Source organism: Centruroides vittatus, unplaced genomic scaffold (assembly GCF_030686945.1).
Source record: "Centruroides vittatus isolate TY-2023 unplaced genomic scaffold, ASM3068694v2 contig_1114, whole genome shotgun sequence".
Taxonomy (NCBI): Eukaryota; Metazoa; Arthropoda; class Arachnida; order Scorpiones; family Buthidae; genus Centruroides; species Centruroides vittatus.
Window position 1 is genome coordinate 120,961 of NW_027120716.1, and position 22,561 is coordinate 143,521.

A 22,561-nucleotide genomic window follows, 5' to 3' on the forward strand; every position below is an offset into this window, starting at 1 on the left:
TCTGTAAGCCTAGAAGTTTAACAATGGCGTTTGGAATGTCGAGCACGATTCCACTGACTTTCCAAACACCATTGTCAAACTTCTAGGCTTACAGGAAAGCGGCGCTGAACGTCCGACGTACAGTACATACACGTTTTCGCGTTTAAAACTTCGGCCTCAACCTCGCTAAAGTTTGTTTTTATCTTTTGCCCGGGAAACGCCGGGCTTACCTGCTAATTATTTTATAAACTTTTTAATTTTATATCTGTGTAAAAATTATAATCCTACACCGATTAAAAACTAGTAAAATATTTAACGATTTGCAGCAGTAAATATTAAGTAAATCGACTATATTTGTATATGGGAAGCCAACAGATGTCATATGATTCAGTAACATCTGCAGAAAACAGACATGCATAAATAAATACAATTTTTTAAACTAAATTTATGTTACCATTTTATGTAGGTTAATTAATGAAGTTTATTCCAGTAAATTATCTTAAATAAAGTCTGAATTTTATTCCCATAAAAGTTATTTAAAATAAATTTTTCTTTACTAATCGATATATTCTCAAAACCAGAGCCAGCTGAGCAAGCGGATCGCATTGCTCAGGAACCAAAAATAAAACGCAAAATGAAAAAAAAAACAAACATAAAACTAACAGAAAGCGGAAAATAATAAAATTTAAAATAAGGAAATTACAAAAATGTTCTTGAGAACACGTGTACTAATTTCAACGTTTGCTGAAATCAAAGCAAGAACAGTGATTATTTTAAATTTGAAATCGAAGTAGGTTTTTATAAAATTGTTAAATATCAATAAAATGTTTTAATCTGTATCTATTCAGGTGAATTGTTCCTATTCAAACACGTTCTTAGAATTTTCATTGAACGTAAACCAGATATGGCGCTAAAATCCACTTTTGCCCTAGTTCACTGTAATACCTAGTGCCAGTCCTACTCCAAACAGTTTTTCAGGTTTCTTGATATAATACTAGAATTTTTAGGCAAACATTAAATAAAAAGGAAATGAAAAATCATTATTTTTGTTAGTACCACAACAGTAATCTTTACAATAAGGTTTCTGGACTTGCAGTCTTTGTCACGAAAATTTTGAAGTGTGAGGGGCATCAGCATCTTATAACTACTTCAAACCAGAATAAATAATTTGCCTATAGAAATTACAGGCAATTTAGAATAATTAATTTTCCTATAGAAACTACGTCATTTAGTAGAACAGTAGGACATTCATATAATCATATACAAGAGGCATTTGCATCGTTGCAACATGTTTTATTTTAATTCGCAGAATACTAATCTCCGCTGTAAGCAATTTGAAATATCTAATGTATACAACCATATTTTTATTTCTTTAATGTATTCTTGACAATGAAAAAGTCAGAAAAGCATGTTCTATGAATACAATTCTATACGTCTGGTATCTTGCAAGATGTCATCATTCTTCGATTACAGTCTTTTCAAATTCGTGAGTTGTTTTTTTAAATATTTTGTGATTGTTTACTATCTAATTTATAAAACATTCAGTTGTGCATCTTTTTAATTTAATTTTTCATTTAATCGCTTAAGTCATATTGAATAAATATTGGCTTCTAAACATCAGTCGTTCTATATAATGAAAGTATAGTTATTTGCGGCTCATATGAAAAAATGCAGATAGCGGAAAATAGTGTTTAAATATTAAATGCATTAAAAGTTTGTTTAGTTTAGTTGAGATAAACTACATTAAGTTCCTTTTATTAATACGTTAAATATAAATAAACTATATTAACTTTTACATTGTATAAATAGAATTTCTTGATATAGAAGAAATTTATCTTTTCTAAAGAAAAATAAATATGAAATTCTGCCATCTGTTAATTATAGTATAATATTCTTTAATTTATGATTATTGATTTAACGTAATAAATAGCATAAATAATACTGGAACAATATCCTTATGATTCAGTTTTTATAAATTCATTAGTTCATCATTATGCTTAACTTTTTAATTTTATGACATGTAAATAAATTTGTTCTTAATTTAATTTTTAATTAATTTTTGTTTTACAATAATATGTAATATGATATTTGTTTTAAATAATTAAAAGATTGTTTTCTTCAGTTTTGCCTTTTAATTTTTTATTAATGACGCATCATTTTGCCATAGTCATATCCGAAATTTTTAATTCGATCGTCTTTTTTACATCTTTTAACTTGATTTTAAAATTAAAACAGACTTTTTACCTTCATAAACAATGGTCTAAGATATTATATTAAATTTATCCTTGACTATTTCCCATTTACATGTTTAAAACGTATAGCGTATGCATAGACTACTATTTGTTAACAAGAAAGCATTAGTTTTGCAATAAAGTTAACAATCTGCATAAAATATACTTTTTCGAAATACTCTAATTTCTTCGTTACAAATTGTATTATTTTCTCTTGATATTATTTTAGTTCATTGTATTTTATTCTGTCATTCTCTTTTAATCTAGGTCTATTGGAAAAGTGTTAGGAGCACATTTTGCTATATGTAAATAAATATTAATATGATTAATATGTTAGGTCAAAAATTAAATAAAGATTTAGGCTATTTAGTTTTTGATATAACTAATATACAGTATTCTTGAATGTTGTATATTTTGTATATTTTTTGAATTACTCATATAATAACGTCCACGTAGACGACTTTAAATAATAACTCATATATTTTGTTTGACGTTGAATATGGCAAACTAATAACTAAATTAATTCTAATAAATTCGTGAGTAAGTAAAATAAATTAATTTTGGAGCAAATACTGAATAATCAGCTTATTAAGTATCAAGTATCAATAGTCTACGTGTTTTTTTTTTTTTTTTTTTTTTTCATCTGTAACTCCGTTACGCTGCTGTTTTTAATGAAAGTATTTCCGTTTATCATAGTAAACAGATGATTGGTACTTCTAATTAGAAAAGCAGTTTAAACAGGCAAATTTTTAAAACGAGAATCGTTGCGACGTAACCGTTACGTTTAGGTTTATCTGTCGTGTTATTTAAAATGGTAAGTACTATCTCAAAAACAATTTTAAGATAATAATTAGCTAAAAACATTTGGTTAATTTATTTTGCAACTTCCTATGTAGCCCTATATTATATGGGTTGTACACGAGTTTGTTTTTGTATTTTAGCCCATATCTTTTAGGTATCAAATTTAAATTAGCTTTTTTGAACTAGATTAATATATTATTTTTACATCTATAACGTTACTGTATTATAACTAAGATCTTTACTTTTACTAAAATTAAAACATATATTTGAGTAATTAAGGAATCAAAATATTACATATACCATAAAACTATTGTAATATAATCAACCTTAGAGAATTTAGACTCTTGTGAACATTTGAAATCACTATTACAGTATTTAAATAGATCCATAAAAATGGGTATTTATCCATAATTATATAATATATATTTTATTATATGATGCATAAAAACAAAAAATATAAACTATATTTTCTATACTATACTATAATATAAAATAAAGACCGAAGAACAGAAACAAAGAATAATTTAAAATTTAAGACAAAAAATAAGTGCAGACAATTGCATAAAAATAATTTAATTGTCATATGGGTCTTTTGAAATGCAAATAATTCAAATACAAATTTCAGTTTAAATTTCACTCTCCTCTTTTTTTACAAAATTTTGCAGAGATTTTTGAATTTTTGGCCAATCTTTATAAATTTTAATGTGGTTTCAGGTTTCTAAAATTAGTCTGTAAAATTCAAATCTCTTTATTTTACTATTTTTGAAAATCCTAATTGATAAAGCTAACAGTTTTTCATTTTAATTCGCTGAAAACTCATGTTTATAAATATGAAATTTAAAAAAATGGATCAAAATTTAAATGAAATTTATTCGTTTCAATCTCTGTGAAGAAAGATTTCCGAATTTAGGAATATTTTTATACTATAAAAAGTGTAATTGAATTTATAACAATAAAATGTCAGATTATTATCTTATTGTTTTTAGTATTTTTACAATAAATAGTATAATATACTTCTTTTAGTATAGTAAAAGATACTAAAAATACTAAAAAAGGTATATTATTATGTATGTCACTGCTTTAATAATGATAATACAAAGCAAACAGGAAAAAAATCTAAAATATAATTAATTTCGTTCATAGTATTTGTAGACTTTTTTATGTTTATATATGTTATTTAATTAAAACACTAGTTAAAATTTATGAAATGAAAAAAAAGATGTGATAAATAGATTTTATGCTTTAAAATGTTGTGTTTTCATTTAAAAAATTGTTACTTGATTAAATTAATTTTTATAAATATGATTAGATTTTCAAAATTATCAAAATTATCATCAAATATAATTTATGTGTAGAGTAAAATTGGCTTTATAATTACTATTTTGTATAATAATCTTTAATTATGTTATTATGTCAGCCTTTATACATACAGATCATTCTCATTACGTGACCTAACAGTTTAAAATTCAAATAAAACTGGAGCGTTTAAAAGCGATGCCGTATTTATTATTATTACTAATCAGTATTGTAACTAGGGAGTGGTCCAGGATGCTCGGGCTACCTTTCTTTTATAAATATTAAATAAATAAAATAAGTACAAGGAAGATTTGAATATGGCGAACGCGCTTACATACGTGTGTATACAATGTATAAGTTCATTCACATAGCTAGTAGCCACGCTATATCCAAAGCTTTCACTTCTAATTCGACCCCTTCCTAATATCGATTGAAGTTATGCTTATTGTTATCTATTACATCAAATCCGCTTATTTTAATAAACGCTTATGGCAAGAATACTATAAAATTCAGATGTTGACGTTTTATTAGAAAAGTACAAAAAAACTCTTGGCGACTATTTTTAATTGCTATTTTAAAGGTTTAGTTGTGAACCTGCCGCTCCGGGAAACCCGGGAAAGAATTCAGACAGAGTGAAAAACTCCATGAATTTTTCGAGGTTGGTCCGTTTCAGATATGCGGGATCAGTTCCTCCCCATCCCGCCGCTCCTTTATGGGCTTGGCCAAACCCAAGGTGGGCCTGATGAAAAGACCCCCTTACTGACCTCAAGGTGAATCGAGTGAAATAAAGCACATGACGGAAAAAGTGAAAAATAAAAACACAAAACAATAGTGTCATTATCAACTCAGCTATTTGGCTGTCTCCAATTTAATGTTAATATTATAAGGTTAATATCATTTACATTGTAATAATTTTTTATATATGAATTTATTCGTGAAGAAAATAACAATACACTCATTCAAATATTGCATAGTAAAAATTGAAATAACTTATTTTCTATTATTTCATAAATTGAATTACTGTATAAAATGTTCTTGAAAACAATTCTTTCTTTTGTAAAATAAAATATAAAGAAATATGTACTTTTTATTAGTAATTTATTGAGAAATTTTGTTTCTATTAAATGTTATAACTACAAAAAGTTTTTTTGTTTTGTTCTACAGGGGAATATAAATATTGTATAAAAGTTTTATGCGTGTATGTGTTTATAAAAGTGTAAGCCAAGTTTATTTTTCAGAAACTTTGTAACTTGAGATTTTAAAAAAAGCATTGTATTAAGCTACCGAATCGTTTAGAACTAATATACAGTATTATTATTTTAGATAATTTTAAAAAATATTTCTAACAAAATAATTTTATATGTATTTTTTAAAAATACATATCTTAAGTATTAAACAGAATTTAAAAAAAATATATTTAATCATTTTGCGCGTTATAACTTCATGGGGCCCAGACAAATTTGAATTAGGGAACCCATGTATAATGGTGACTTCAGACATTTTTTTTTTTTTTCCGGGGGAAAGATTTTGAGGAAATATTCTCTTATAAAAGATTTGTTTGGCGCACCCTGTTGTTGAAGTCCCCAAACAATTGTCCTTTGTTTGTTTGTTTATAGCAAATTGAGCATCAGTTTCTCTGGCTATATTCGCTGTAATTTCATTAACTAGTATTAATAGTTGGTTACATTCGTTAGGAAGGATGTTACGCGCGGGAGAATGCCTTCCGGGAAGTCTGTTAAGGGTAACTGGCCCCTATTCAGGTGTTACAGACATGGGAAAAACCCGGAAAACTCCACGTGGCCAGCCCTACCGTGCGAGGCGCGAACCCACAACCGAACTCCAAGTGTTCAGGGAACGGAACCGCTTGGCCACTGGTGGGCCCAATTGCCCTTTTTTTCTCATAGGAAAATGCGCCACTGTATTTAAATATATATTTTGCTGTTCTATATATACTATTTTGCTGTTCAGTTCATTTGTAATTTATATTTGTTTCTATCTCAGGCTTTTACATTTTTATTTCGTGTATTATTTTTATATTTGTACGCTTGACCAGAATACTCTGAATGTTAATTTTGTTTAATCCTTCTGAAATTCATGATTAGGCTTCATTCTTTTAATTGATTTTTTTATTGACGATATAGATCACAATTAATTAAATGGTGAAAAATTAGAATTTTATCAAAAAATATTAAACAAATATTTTATTTGCTTCATTTCATGCTACAATAGACTTGCCGATTTAACCGGCAGACTTGCCATCTGCCGGTTAAATCGGTAATTAAACGGAGTCCTTGGCTGTCGTCTGCAAGGAGAAAATGAAAGAGATAGAAATTTGTTATACTTCCAAGTAATTATAATTTGTGCCGTTGCGATAAGTTTACACAAATTACCACTTAACAAAATGACAACTCATGCAGAAAAACTAGCCGTAAGTGTTTATTTTATATAAAAGTAATCGTGTAAATTATAAAATAAAAGGAGACGTGTTGAAATTATTAATTTACATTTTTACATTTCAGAAGAATTCATTCGAAATTGTATAATACCTTTAATTTAAACAAAATATTGTATAAAACTGTACAAATGTTTACTATAATAACTCAAAAAACATTGATATAATGACTTTTTTTCAATTATATATTTTTCTTACAGTAAATGAAATTGGATATTTATTTTTAGAACCGACAAACGTGAATGTAACCATATTCTTTGCCGGATTATCCACCAGACATGCCTGGCACATGTCTAGGGGCTTGGGTCTGGAAATGGAAAAAGAAATAAGGCAATTTTACCACTTCAATTGTATATCATAATTTACAAATAATTCTATAGCTACAATCATGGTCAATCTAGCAATTATGTCACCCTGGGCAAGATAGTTGTTTGCCACCCCTTTTTAAATAGTTATAGTGTAATTTTAATCAAAAGATCTGAGGGCTTCGTCCTCACACATTTAACTACTAAATCATTTTCAAGAAGTAAAATAATTATCTGAAATTAAGAACGTTTTATTATTTTTATTTCCTTTCACCAATTTTGTCACTTCTAGCAGTCTCCCTGGGCAGCTGCCCGTCTTTCTCACTCCTGTATTGGCCCCTGGCTATAATTAGATATTAGTTTGTTGTAAAATTATGTAGAGGGAACCCCCGATCTTCTGTGCCTCTATGGATCTTGGAAGATTTTTCTACATTTTAAAATAAGTAAAATGTAATATATGTTGATGATTTGATAAACATTAAATGTAATGTAATATATTGTTGATAATTCAGATAAACGAAATGTAATCGTGTAGGTGCCGAGGTGGCGGAACGAAAAGGAGGGGAGAAAAAAACAGAGCGAGAGTCGCTTGAGAGAATCAGCTGGATGTAGAAGTGTTTTAGTTGTGTTAATAAAGAGTTATTTGTATTATATTATCTGGTCAGTTGAGTCGTTTATAATACATAAAACAAAAATAATTTATAAGAATATTGGCAAGACTTTTTCTAGTTGATGTTATTAGCACGGTTAGGGTTGTAGGTCATTCCTATATAACAAAAAAAAATTTTTTTTTCCAGCTAAATATCTCATGATATTCCTTCTGATTTAGCTAGACACACCCAAAAATGGATATTTTTAAAGATTTTTCTAAATTGTTGACTAGACAGTATTCATATATAATGCATATATGGTAAACAGTTAAATTTTGTTAGGAAATACCACAGTGATGACCAAACTACGATCTCTCAGCCAAATCCAATCCATGGCACATGTTAATCTGTCCTTCAAACATATTTCAGACATCATTTAAGAAACAGTCTATAAATTAAAACAGTGAGATCAAAAAGGAGATTTGTCATATGTCAATGATTTTGATTTATAAAAGTTAAGACCAATGCATGTTTGTGTATGTAAAATTTATATTGAACAAACTTACACCATTTGATGATAAAATAAGATTATCAGCAGTATAGGTGACCCTGAAAATGAAGTTATAGAAAAGACTTGTGCCTTATCGGGCTTTTGCACTTATGTTCAACTTGTCTTACAATTTCATTGTAAACAGGTTCAGTGATGCAGGTGAATTGGCTCAAAAAGGTTTAGGCTGAAAGTTATTGGATAGTAGTAATAGTGAAGAAAACAAGCATAGATGAGGAATATATTTCAGCATTAATGTATGTTATAAATCACAATGTGCCAATATCAGGTCCAGCACAAGAGTAGTTGATTCCCCTAAGCACAAAACATTTAGGTGCCCATACATTATGTATATATATATATTATATTTAATACTTTCATACACATAAATCCACACATGTGGATATTTATAAAAATAACATCATTCTTAACATTCTCTAAAAAACTTTTATTAATTAACAAAGATAGTTAATTAATGTTTAATAGTAGGTTTGTGTAATGGTAAAACAGGTCCAGACTAATGCTATGATTTATCTATGAGTTATTTATTCTTACTGTTCTTTACTGTATTTGTGATTACATAAATATAAGAAAGGAAGTTTAGTAATTTTCTAACTTTATATACCACTTACTAAATGTGTATTATTTGAAATTTTTAATTTATTTCAAAACTTCTAAAGAGATCAAAAAGGAGGCTTTCTAGCAGTTGTAATTGTCATTTTAAAGACAATTTATCCATGATTCAAATGAATTATTCACAGATAAGCTACATTGAATGTATTTTGCTAATAATGAAAGTAAAATTTTATTTCCGGTAATAATAAGATTGGTGAAGTTTTTGTCATGGTTTTGTATTTTTGAGAAGAATACAAGTTTCCTTTTTCATCTCACTGCTTTAATTATATAATGTTATTTTTATACTTTCATCTACCATCCCACCTCAATAATGTTGTTGCACACACCCACCCCCAAAATTTCCTATATCCTTGATTACTTGCCCTTAATTGTACTAATAAATTATATACAGCATTGAGTACTGAACATTAAATTATTTTATTTATACATATAACATACAAAGCAGTATGACATAAACATAAATAGACAGTGTGGTTCATTGTGCAACATTTCAGAAAAAAAAAGAATGATTCTGTAACTTTCAAGCAGCTGGTCACACCTGGCAATCTCTAGCCATGCAGACATCTTCAACTGCAATGAGCATGAGTTGTGCACATCTTATCATGGTCACATTGTTCATTGGCATTGCAACTTGGAAACACATGATCTTATAATAAACAAACATCAACTTTGCCTGCTATCTTCTACTTTTTCTTTTATGAGAAGGAATGTCATTTGCAAATGATAGTACTTTTTACATTATTATTTCAAATATGGCTAAAGAACTATGTCATTACTAAACTAAAAACAATTAACATTTTATATCCAAAAATTTAAAAATGATACAATCAATGCTGAGACTTTCACTTATCCCATGCTATGCCTGCACTGTTTTATCTTTTCTTTGATAAAATGAATTAAAATTTCACAAGCATTTGTGAGCCTGAATAAGCTCAATCAATCTCAATTTTGTAAAAGCTGCACTGGACCTCTCACTTTCTCCATGATAATGAACTATTTTCAAAGTTGTCACTGTATGATGAAAAGCACAAAGACATTTCCTGATTGGATGCGCATTTATAATCGGTGCAATAGAACAAACTTTTTGTTTCTAGTTGTGGTTGCTGTCATGCCAGTTTTTGGAGGAAGTTTATTAGTTATTGGAAACAAACATCGCAGTTTCCTGCATGGCTGAAAATTGCAAGGTGTTGACCACAGCTTAAGGCTTGAGACTTAATGGCAAAAAGCTTAATTTTTCCATTTTATAAGAGGGGATAGGTTTTGTAAAAAGTTGTAAATGTTAACTAAAATCATCATTAAGTCTGACCCTACTGGAAATATGCATGATTCCGTATATCTCCCCACCCTCTTGACTTTTAATCACCAAAATTTAACAACAGTTCTTCTGATAAACAAACCTTCCTGTAAAATTTCAGAAATTTTTGACAAAAAGCACAGGAGTTATTAAGCTTCAAAGAGGGTAAACAAAATTGTGTCCCCCGTACATTAACATCCATCATACATACAGAAAAAAACCCTGAATTTTTTTCCATTTCTCAATGTTTTAAGGTGTCTTGAGCCCAAAAATGCAAAAATGTTGAGGAGAGTTGGGGAGTTTTGACTGATTATCGTAACTTCCCTCTGTTATATATAACAGCCAGGAAAGTAAAAAATTTGTTTAAAAAGTTCTTTGTTTATGATATTTTTTTGTTTTTCTCACTCTTATGTAGTTAACGTCTTCTGTACCTCCTTTTTTTTGTTTCCTTTATGGGTTCGATCAGACCCATAGTAAGAATGGCTGAGTGATGAGAGAGAGGTTCCAACACATCTGATCAACCTACCCAAAATTTAAGCCAACCTAGATTCAAATCAGAGTCTTCCAGTGCAACAACCCTTACTGTGTTAGTCATCTGATTGTCAATATTTATGTATTTGGTGCATTAATTATATCAAACACAATTTTTTAAAGCATTATACAATTAATATTTTCATAGCAACATGGGTAGAAAAATGTCAAAACTGGAGCTAGAAAATATAATAATAATAATAAATAAATTTTATATTATATAATGTAACATAACATTTACAAAATTAAACATGCAATCTATACATTTCTATGCATGAATGGATGATTTAGGATAGTGCTTGTTTTGTTAATGTTTGTTTTTCTTGTGAATGAGTTCCAGTTGTGTGTGTATGTGTGTGTGTGTGTCAAATGTATAATTCCTAAATATGTGAGTACTGGAATGATGTATGTATTGATTGTTTGAAATGTGTTTTACATTTAGATGTTGTTTAGTAGTGAGTTTAATCTGCTATTGTATTCTTTTTGTCAGTCTTTATGTGTGTTCTGTGAGTTTATCTTGTTGGAATTAAGTAAGTGTAGTCTTCAACCTCATCCATAGATTCAATGTCTCCATTTTAGAGTACAGAATCTTTTTTCAGGATTCCTCTTTTTTTTATGTGAAGTGTTCTACATATGTTTAAGTCAAATGCCATTTAATTTCAATGGAGTATGTATGTGTAACTTCTAATAGATGATTTTAATTGTACTTGCATGGATATATAGTTTTTTGTCATCATGATACGAGATATGTGAATTGCAGTGGAGTGCTGTCTGTGGAAGTGCCACTTCCTTTGTATTTTCTAAAATATAAATACATATTGTGTGATTATTTTCATAAAAAAAAAACATATATTTTAACGTACTTTGAATTAATTAAAATTATTTTATTATAACCTCATTATGTATCTTATTACAAATTTCTATACTAAATGTGAAAAAAAAAATGATAAGAAAGTTCGAATATACAAAGTTATTGTATATTCGAACATAAATTTGTATATGCATATTCCCAATGGAAGCGCTGTATTGTCAAATACGGGATAGCTTCCATGGCAAAAATATTTGAATCATATAAAGCAGCCAGATTATATGCATTTGCACATGCACTTTACAGAGCACCAACCTCATGCGGTTTAGCTTGTGGATGCTATACACCAAAATATCGTATAATTCTTCCAATGATTCTATCCAGGGCCAGCACAGCTTCCCTATCATCAAATATCATGGCACGCCACTGGTGTATTGTTGTTCTATTATGTTTGACATATCTGTATTTAATATTTTCTAAGTTATCGGTCAGTGGGTTTATGGACAGACAAAACCAAAGTGGACTTAATGAATCCGTCTTGAAAAATGTCTTGTCTTATATGTAATTTATTACTACTACAATTAAATATAATTAAGAACAATAATTTTAGTTACAAATTCTTTTATCCATATTGTTTCAAATTGCTTTTTGCTACAACAAGCATGATTAACTTATAACTATCGTGCATAATTTTTTTTATTGGATTAAATTGTATTTAAACTACTATTATATTAACTTTTTACTATATATCCATGCTATTTTTTATAGCTGATTTAGACAATTTATCAGCTATGAGAAATAGAATGGAAATAAAACCTCTAAAAGCTAGAAAATAATATAATAAATAATAAAATATACTGTAGAATGCTTCTTTTAAAAATTTTTCAATTAATTGTGTTTGATTTTTGGAAACAACCTGATGAACGTTTCTGAAAGTGATCAAAAATGTTTGTTCTTTTCAATAAATTTATCTACTGGAATAAGTGTGGGAGGTATCTGTAAGTTTATTAGAAGGGAAATATGCAAACTAGGAAAATAAACAGGATATCTTAAATAGTTATTTTCGAAATATAAATAATACAAAGAAATATTAAGAATATAAACACTGTATTCTAGATGTTTTTATTAATTTAACTCGGTATGTTGAATTATTATTTACTTTATATTTTAAAACCTTGATAATGTATTTGACTTCCAACAATGAAGATAAGATATTTAAGCATTTTCTAAATGTGATATTTAATGTACAGTATATAAAAGTCTGATATGAGAATAACAAAAACATATGTTTTTTACTTCAATATTTTACAAACAATTTATTTATAATAATTTACATTTTAAAATTTATATATAAATATGTTAATTTTCAGAGATTTCTGAATTGTAAATTGATGATAAATAATAGAATACTTACAGTATCAAGATGTTTCAACATAAAAATGTATCATTCGAATCTAATTTTAAACTATTACTACTATGCACATTTAAAGTGATAAATGATTAACTGAAAAATATCTTTTAAATTGTTTATTATAGTGTTATCTTATCAGAAAAAGCAATTAAATAATCTAAGGGAGTGAGAACTTACTGTAAAAATTAGTATAGCTTTTTTACTACTATCCAGTCACATTGCATAAATTAAAACAATGTTAAAACAAAATCCACAATTATTATATGTACCAGTAAGTCATAATTTTATATTAAATATTTATTATTTAACATCTATTTTTAAATTCCTTATCAATATGTTTAAGAAGTTTTTACAATATATAATTTAATTTACTATAAAAAACACTTCTAACAAAAGTAAGACTAATTTAGATTGAACAACTTAAATACTTTTTCAGCAACATTTTATTATACAACAAAAACAAGTGTTTGAATGTTAAGTTAAAATTTTAAAATGTATTTAGTATTTAAATTAGTTTTATAAATGCTAAATAGAGTATTGCATTTAGAAAGTACAGTATATTAGAAAAATTGTTCATTTTTAGTGTAATGCATTTTGAATTTCCAGATATGAAAAATGTTTGTTCTATTCAAAATTAAGTTAAATATTATTTAAGGCCACTATGATGAAAGTATGGAATTAATAAAGTAAAAATGATAATTATGAATAAAATTATTCAGAGAATTTTATTGAATTTAAATTTGAAGTTCTGTACTTGTAGATTTATAGTTTTTGCTGTTAAGAACAAAACTAAAATACAGGTATTTGAACTTTGTTCATACAAAAAATGGTATAAATATTCAAAATAATTATTTATAAAATATGGAGGAGAATAGTGATGGTATCCAAAACTTTTAGCAGCCAGTTTTCACTCTCCTATCCTACCTACTATTTGCTTATGTTTTTACAAAACAGCATTATAAAACATATAATTTGTAATAGCTGAAATAATATATTTAACTTTAAGTATTTCTAAACAAAGTTGATTATCATCAATTTTTCCATGCTTTACTATATGTAGTGTCAGCAGCTACCATATATTTCTGCAGATAAGACGACCTTCAAATAAGACGAGGTATAAATTTTCGTCAAAGTTTTATAGTTTTAGCATATATCTGTCCTAAGACGACCCCCAAATTATCAATGGCCTATGAATTTAGTTTAGATCAGCAATCATCATCTGGATAATAATACAGTAATACCTTGGCTTACACTACCCCGACTTACGCGAACCCGGAGTTATGCAATTTTTAAATTTCATCGATTCATCTTTTGTTTGAGCACCACATAACTCTTGATTACTCACTCCCCCCACACTATTGTTCAGCTTACATGTTCGGATGTGTCATGCAGAATCGACGCATCGCTACAATTTATTTTGTGTTATTTATTTCTGTGTTTGTTATGTCTACGGAGACTTGAGGGACTCTACTATGTCATCCAAACAAAGTAGATTCTTCTGCATCAAACAAGAAAAGAAAAACTTTATCTTTGGAATGTAAAGTTAACATTATTAAAGACTTCGATACAAAAATGAAAGGGGTTACAAATTTTATAAAATATAGACTTCAATGAAGAGTGCATTTCTTCTACCAAAACGAGAAATAAAAAAATTATCAGCATGCTATGAGGAAATTTTGCAGGAGAAAAAAAACAATCTTTGAACTGTCAGATGAATTTGTTAGATTTTATGAAGCCTTCTACATCAAAATAACTTAGGTTTACAATTTTAATAATATAATTTGTCATACATATGTATTATCTAAGATTTTATTAAACATTTTTTTCTAAATTATTGTTTTCTATAGTCTCTGGCCTCAATTAAAAATAATTTGTATGTATTTATATGTGAAATTATACCCCAACTTATGCGAATTTGCCTTTATCACTCAGTCCCACCTATCGTGTATGTTTGGGGTATTACTGTACTGTATAGCATATACGGAATTATGTCCTATTCATAATTTTTCAAATGAACAAATTTTATTTTCTGCCTTGCTATTGTTGCAAACATTCACACTGATTCAGGCATTCAGGTAATGACCTTGACTATTCACAAAAACGTATGGGTTATTCTATTTTGTGAACATGCCCTACTCTCTACTAGTAAATAATTACGGTTTGTCCATTTTTTTTATAATGGTTTTAATTTATATAAATTTCAATCTAATATTTTTGTATCTGTCCTATAAGACAACTCTGGATTTTGGGGAGTTTTTTTTATGATTCAACTATTGTCTTATCTGCAGAAATATACAGTATATTATTTTCTATTGATATTCAAATTGAAGCTATAACAACTTGAATATTCCATTCATCATGTTTAAGCTGTGGTTTTTTTGGTCTTGTTCTATATACTTAGAACTATTACAATAAAAACATTTGTGTGTTAGTTGGGGTCATCCAGTAATTAAGTGTACAGTTCAAGGGAGAGAGGTGGTTGTGAACTGTACAGTACATCATTGTACATAATTGGGAGAGAAGGGGTTGGAGTTGGGGCATTGTCTACATGGACTTTTTATGGAGGTATCAGTGGCATATGAATTTGTTGTCATAAGCCTACTTGTTAATTATGTGAATAAACTATCAGAAAGTATTTCCAGAACTTTTGAAATCCATTTCTTCAATAATAAGAGATCTGTGAACTATTGTACATGCAATTAAAAGGGAGGGGTTTGCCAAATCTATATTGTATGCAACATGGAGGGAAGTGGTCAAAAGTTGCTTAGAAACTAATATAATTAATGAATTTCCCTTTTATGTGTTTAAATGTTTTTATTGTAACCAGTAATTAATAATAATAAATTTTATTATTTTTGTTTTGGAAGGTTACTATTTTTCAACTGTGTTTTATTATATTCATAAATGTAAAATTTATAATAATAATAATAATTATAAATCAGATTTATGGTAAATTGTTTTCCATTCATTAAATTCTAATGTCGTTATTTTGTGCATTATTCTTTGACTTTTTGGTCATAATTTTTCAATCTGAATTTTATATTTTAATAATTACACCCAGTAGTTTTTGTCAAGGAAAGCTGCTGCATCTTTTATTTTCTATAAGTGTAATATTTTTAAATGTCAGAAGTTACAGTTGTAAAACTTTTCAAAATTTCCTTGACTTTAAAATTTCAAGTACTCTAATAGACTTTTTAAATTTTTGACTTTTATTAAATTTGTTTTTGATTTGAAGAGAAGAAGAAAATAAAGAAATTCCTTACAATAAATCTGTCATTACTGCTAAATTTTTTTGTAAACATTTATTGCAAAGATGGGAAGCAATTCTTAATCTTTTGTCAGACACAATATCTCTCTTAAAACGATCAGGCTCAACCATCCTCAGGATGGACAGTTTTTACTTTAAGATTAAAAAATATTTATCATTGTTTTTCTTCATTATCATATGTTATAATTATTTATTTGAAAAAAATAATATAACCACAAAAAGACAATACAAAGCAATAAGGAAAATAGGGAAAAATACAATATAACATATCACTACTTTCAGCACTATTCAAGTCATTGTCATGGGAATCACATATTGAGATTTACTTTCATGATTATTTTCTAAAATTTTTTCCTCACTTAGGTTGTCTTTACTTTCATCTTGTATAGTAGTTTTGGCATTTTGCTCCTCCTCTTTTGAATGATCTTGAAGAATGCAAGGCATGTTTTGTAGTCAGGTAGATGAACTTATAAAAATATCATACTTGCAATTAAAAGCATAAAAGTTGTACAAAATATTAAATGACAATCTATTCCTATAGTAAAAAATATAAAAACATAACAGTTGTAACTTATAATAATTTATTAATTATTTATAATACAAAATAAATGTTCGTGTATATGTGAAATAAATAATGCAAAATAAATCTTTTGAAAATCCAATGTTCTCGCCAGCTTTATTACCAAATTTCATCACTTGTTCCATCAGAACTAAATGCAACCAAATTTTTTTTCAGATATTAAATACAAAGTCTAACATTCCACAAACTTCTGAATCTTGTTTTTTTGCTAAATGGAGAAAAACTGTCAGCAGTAGGTTAGAATAAAATGAATTGAACAATTGTCTTTCAGCATTAAAATTAAATTTATTTACAAAAAAGAAATGCCAGTACTTTAGACGAAATATTACCATCTTTCTCAGACAATAGCGAGATTGAGGCCGAAGTTTTAAATGTGAAAATGTGTACGTTGGATGTTCAGTGCCGCTTTCCTGTAAGCCTACAAGTCTGACATTGGCGTTTGGAATGTCGAGCATGATTCCACTGACTTTCCAAACACCATTGTCAAACTTCTAGGCTTACAGGAAAGTAGCACTGAAGTCCAATGTACATGTTTTCACGTTTAAAACTTCGGCCTCAACCTTGCTAATATATTTGAAATGGAACTTTGAATTCACAATTTCTGAACAAAGATTTTAAAAAGAGAACATTTTGAAAATCTTAATGTACATAAATTTAACATTTAAAATTTAAATTATTTTTATATTTCCTGAACATTATTTTTGCATTCTAGCAGTATACATTAAGTATAAAATTAGAAATCAAATTTTAAAATATATTCTGAGAAATTGGGATAAATATTGGATTTATCATTGTAGACTTCTGGGAGGTCAAAAATAGGCACGTTACAGATTATTAACTGGGCTCTCCATGCTTAATATGTATAAAATTTTCTGATCAGTACATTGAAGAAATAAGAAGGTCTCTTGTTACAAGAACTTTCAATTATGTTTCTAAAAAATGAAATTGATTTATTGTGAAAATTTTTGGTGTCAAATGTGGTTTTGAATTTGGTAACTCATGCAAACTGCAATCACTTATTATTGATTAAGATTAGAAAGCAATAGCTTAAAGAACATCTGTTGTTAGAATTCTTATTAGGGTGCTGTAAGCATAAACTAATATCCAACTGATATCCTTGTTTTTGCAAGTAATATTGATCAATATCAATACAATCAATATTACTTGCAAAAACAAGGCTTTCCTTTGACAGCCATCCTAGCTGAATTAATTACAATAGAATTTAGGGTGTTTACTTTTCCTTATAGTACAGTATCTAGTCTTGTAACTCCATTACATGGATGATGTCTTGTTAGCTTGGAACAGATCACATGATGATTTGATAGATTTTGTACAGCTGTTTGTACAATTGTTTTATAAAATGAAATCAATATATCTCAGGAAAAAATATATAATTCAAGAAACAAATGATTTATGTTGTTATAATGCCTATTTTACTCATTACTATTTATTGTTCAAAATGGACATATCACATTTTATTATTTAAAGTTTTTTGCATTTGTAGGTTAGTTTGTGTGTTATTGCATTTATTCTTTGTTCAAAAGTATATTTTATTAATATTAATTTTTAATTAGAACTTTTTGTTTTGACTTTTATAGTTGTTTGGAAAGCAAAGAAAATTAAGTGCCACTTCAGAATTCAAAGAAATAACAAAAAAGGATGCTCAAGCTCAACTTGCACAAGAGTTAGAAAAATTATTGAAAACTGCACCAAGTGTAGAAAAACAGGTATTGTTAAAATACATATGCAGTTTATAAAATTTTATAATGTAATTAATAAGTTTACAATTAAACAAATCAAAAGTTAATAAAAATTTTAATAGTTGATAATTTTATATTATTCCATTTGTGTACAAAAATTTCATTTCTAAATTATGATTAAGACATTTCTTGTTAAAGTACAAAATAATATTTCTTTAATATCAAAGCCACTTTTTAGATTACTAAAATTACTAAATTTTTAGAAATGTTTTAGTAAAATTTTTAATGAATTTAACTGAATTTCAATTGAATTATTTTTAATGTTTTTTTTCAGTCTATTTACTCTTAAGAAAAAATATACAGATATTATTGAATATTTATGCTCATCTTAAAAGTATTATATAATTTTGAAATTACAACTGGAAGCAAGAATATTTAAACACTACATTTAAAGACTTTAATCTTAAAATATCTGATTTTCAGGAAATTTAAAATATTTACGTTGCTAATATAATAAAGATATTGATAGTAATTGTAGAAAAATTAGTGATGGGATGATATCAGAATTTCTCTCAATTACGATTCTGCTGAAAACTCCTGATTCTGATATGATTCCAATTCTTTTGAATAGTTTCTAAAGTTTATTTCAGTTTAGAAAAATGTATTATTTGCATTATGAGCATAGTACATTCATTAATTAATAAACATGAAGCTTAAGAATGGAAAATCCAGTATCAATCTTTCGAAAGAAACCTGAAAATTCCCATTTACATGTGGATATGCATGGTTCTATTGTGTACTACAAAATAAATTTGTAATCTTATTTCAGATAAAGTTGTTATTACAACTCTACCCTCAAAGAAATTACAACTAATTCCTTTTACTCAAAGAACTATTCCATCATGTCATCTAGGTTTGCCATCTTTGGAAACTGCTTCATTGCTGATGTGATATCTGAGGTAGGGGGAAGGTAAATGAGATGTACTTTTTTCTTTGCTTCTTGAAATTGGTATGCCTTATAAATGTTTTAATTCCATCATATTTAACACAAAATGATGTTTGGCAAATGAATCAATGAGATGAACAAATATCATCATCATCATGAGTTAACCAATGTTTGAATTCATTTATTTGAGCCATGAATGTCTAGACAGACTCATCTTGAAAAATCAATTTTTAAAACTCAAAACAGCAGAAAACTTAGCTTGAACAAGTATTTTTTACTTAGTCATGAGAATTGCATTTGAACATATTACAGCATCATCTATGAATCATAACAGAAACATTTATAATTATAATGAGAAAGTCATTTTATCATATAAGTAAACACACTAAATAATAAATATAATTTTATATAAAATGTTTTCAATCAAAATATAATTTTGTTTATATTTTAAACTGTTTTTTCCAACACTTAAATATTTTTGCTGACCACTGGCCTTGATTTAAAACTAGATAGCCTGACGTTTGATCAATGTTAACTTGCTTATAATTAAAATTTTAAAAAGCAGGCAAATTTATAAAACAAAAATTAATTTAATTACTAAATTTCTAAAAAAAATTAAAATTTGATTATCTTTTGTGCAAAACAATGCTAAAATAATTTTTACAGTTTTGTTGAAAAAGAAAAAAGTTGAAATTAAAAAAATTATAATTACATAGCATGTTTTTTTAAAGTAAGTACCGTTTTAAAATAGGGCCGCTGCAGTACTGCGGTTGGTGTTCCATGAATGCATGCTGAATATCTACTCTGTCGGGTAGCCACAGACGCCATTACGGAAGCATTTGTTCATTTTATGTTTCAGGCATTTTAAACACACACACAGACAATTGAAAATTCTGCTGACTGTTAAGTATGCATGGTGATTTGTTTTATTAATGCAAAAGATGTGAAAGTGATTGACATTCATCAGCAGATTAGTGAGGTGTATGGGAAAAACATTATGAGTGATGGAATGGTAAGAAAATGGGTTAGAACATTTAAAGATGACCATACTAATGTCTATGATGAGGAACATAGTGGGCAACCGTTTGTCATTACTGATGACTTTGTAAAGTACTATTTTAGTTTACAACGATTATCGACTCTACCGTGTGCCAGAAATAACCGTTAACCTACCGGGTACTTTACGCGGATTCGCATTAACGTGCCAGGCCTGGACTTTAAGCGTGCACTGAATTAAATAATGACAAGATTTGTCAACAACAAAAGCAAAGATTTAATTAGTCGTCTAGTAATAACTATATACAATCTTTAGTAAAAAATCAAACAATAATTTATTCAATGAAATGCAACAAAATCAACCCGACAATACTCAATTCAATCTATCTCTAACTTAATTCTATTCCCCTTGGGAATCTGACAAAACCAAAGCCTTAACTTATAACAATAATTCTTATAAACTATAGATCCTAATCGTCACCTCAATATACTCGGAACCTATTTTCTCAACTCTCAAGACTTCCTATCGTCGATCCAATATTCGAATCACTTCAAAATCACCTTGGAACTATTCGATCCTATCGGACACCTCTCTCGCTTACTGCTACGAAGCTCACCAAGCTCGTTGCTATCCGGAATTCACCTCTCCGTCTTCACTTGAGATTCGGGATTTATAGTGTGAGGTGACGTCACAAGTCTGAATGCGATCACTCCCCTCATTTACATACTTAGTGCTAACAAGAACTTTTTTCGTTGTCTGGCAGCCTATTTTCCGACAATTACTCACTAACCTTTTACATTATTTGTTTTTACAATTTTCCGGGACGTTTTTATTACTTAAGGTCTAGCGAGTCTATCTCATGCTTGTGGGGTCTCCCCCCTCTTTCTCGGTACAGACTTATTCTTTGCCGCTCGGGAAGCGCAAATGTGCGCGAGTCCTATGGTGCTTTTCTTCCGTCGGTGAGTTGGGTTTTATTTCTTCTTTTTTTAAATACTTAAGGTGATTGGTGAGGAAACCTTCGTCCTAACAAAACATAAGCCCCAAACCAAAAATAGAATAATAAGCAAAATAAAAGTAAAATAAAAATAACGCTCGGACTTGGTTCCTTACAACTTGATGCAGAAAGTTGATACAAAAGTTTGAGAAAATAGACACTTTATGATTTTATCATCCAAAACAAAGGTGTGGCAAGCTCAGTAAGGGGATTGTTTTGTTTTGTGACAATGCCCATCCACACGTAGCTCAATGAACCTGGTAGCAACTTGATTACCCTCCATATAGTCCTGATCTAGTGCCTAGTGACTACCACTTGTTCTTCCACTTGAAAATGCATCTAGGCGGTCAGCGCTATGATCATCATGTTAAAATGGCCATAATGCAGTGGTTGACAAATCAGATGCCAGGTTTCTATGAAGATAGAATTCAGAAGTTGGTTGTACAATATGATAAGTGCCTTAATATTGGATGAAATTATGTTGAAAAGTAGATTAAGGTGCAGGCTTTCATGTAAGAATAAAATTGTTAAAAAAAATTGCACTTTGTTTTTTTGAATATCAAAATGATATTTACTTGAAAAACATGCCTTGTATGTATTAAAGAATGCAGAATTAAATAAATAAAAATTAATAAAACTAAATTAAAACTAAAAATATTAATTAAATTTAATAGTAATAAATAATAATTAAAACTTTGGTTTTGAAACTAAAAATAAAAACTAAGAATTAATTAAAATCAAATCAATTGAAAATTAAAACAATGTTTTTAAAACTGTTTAAAAGTTGTTTTGAAATTGTCAAATTGTAAATCAAATTCTTGATTTCCCAACACACCGGGTTGAATATATATCGACTTACTTTAACCAGATAACCAGAGTTTTCTATTATTGCAAACATTTTCGACACCTCTTCTGGGCTCATTCTCGGGCTTCTATGTATATTCATTACAAGCTGGCTACTAAATTTCGGACTTTATTTGAAAGATATTTGGTTCAGGAGGGCTGTTGCACAGTTATTATGTTGTATGTTGGATTTATGTTTTTTTATCCTTACCCCCAATGAATGTTTGGTGGAGCCAACATATACTATTTCTTTATCCCATCTGCTGTCTGATAGGGATGCTATAAATGCCTTGTAGTCTATCAGGGTTAAGGTGGTCTTTTCCATTACATAGTATGTCGAAAATGGATGGGC

The 22,561-nt window shown here is 28.2% G+C and overlaps 1 protein-coding gene across 2 annotated transcripts in view; it reads left to right on the plus strand.

Moving 5' to 3' along the window:
• Positions 1-6,564: 6,564 nt before the first annotated feature.
• The window catches only part of LOC136977511 (UTP--glucose-1-phosphate uridylyltransferase-like), a 73,787-nt gene continuing 57,790 nt past the window's right edge, over positions 6,565-22,561 (plus strand). Inside the window, exons 1-2 of one of the 2 annotated variants that reach the window (XM_067273010.1) lie at positions 6,565-6,735; positions 18,328-18,456. In XM_067273010.1, coding sequence (XP_067129111.1) covers positions 6,709-6,735; positions 18,328-18,456 — 156 coding nt within the window. In that variant the 5' untranslated portion in view covers positions 6,565-6,708. Of the gene's footprint in view, positions 6,736-13,035; positions 13,153-18,327; positions 18,457-22,561 lie in introns of those variants that run through there. The other variant, XM_067273002.1, reaches the window with a different exon arrangement.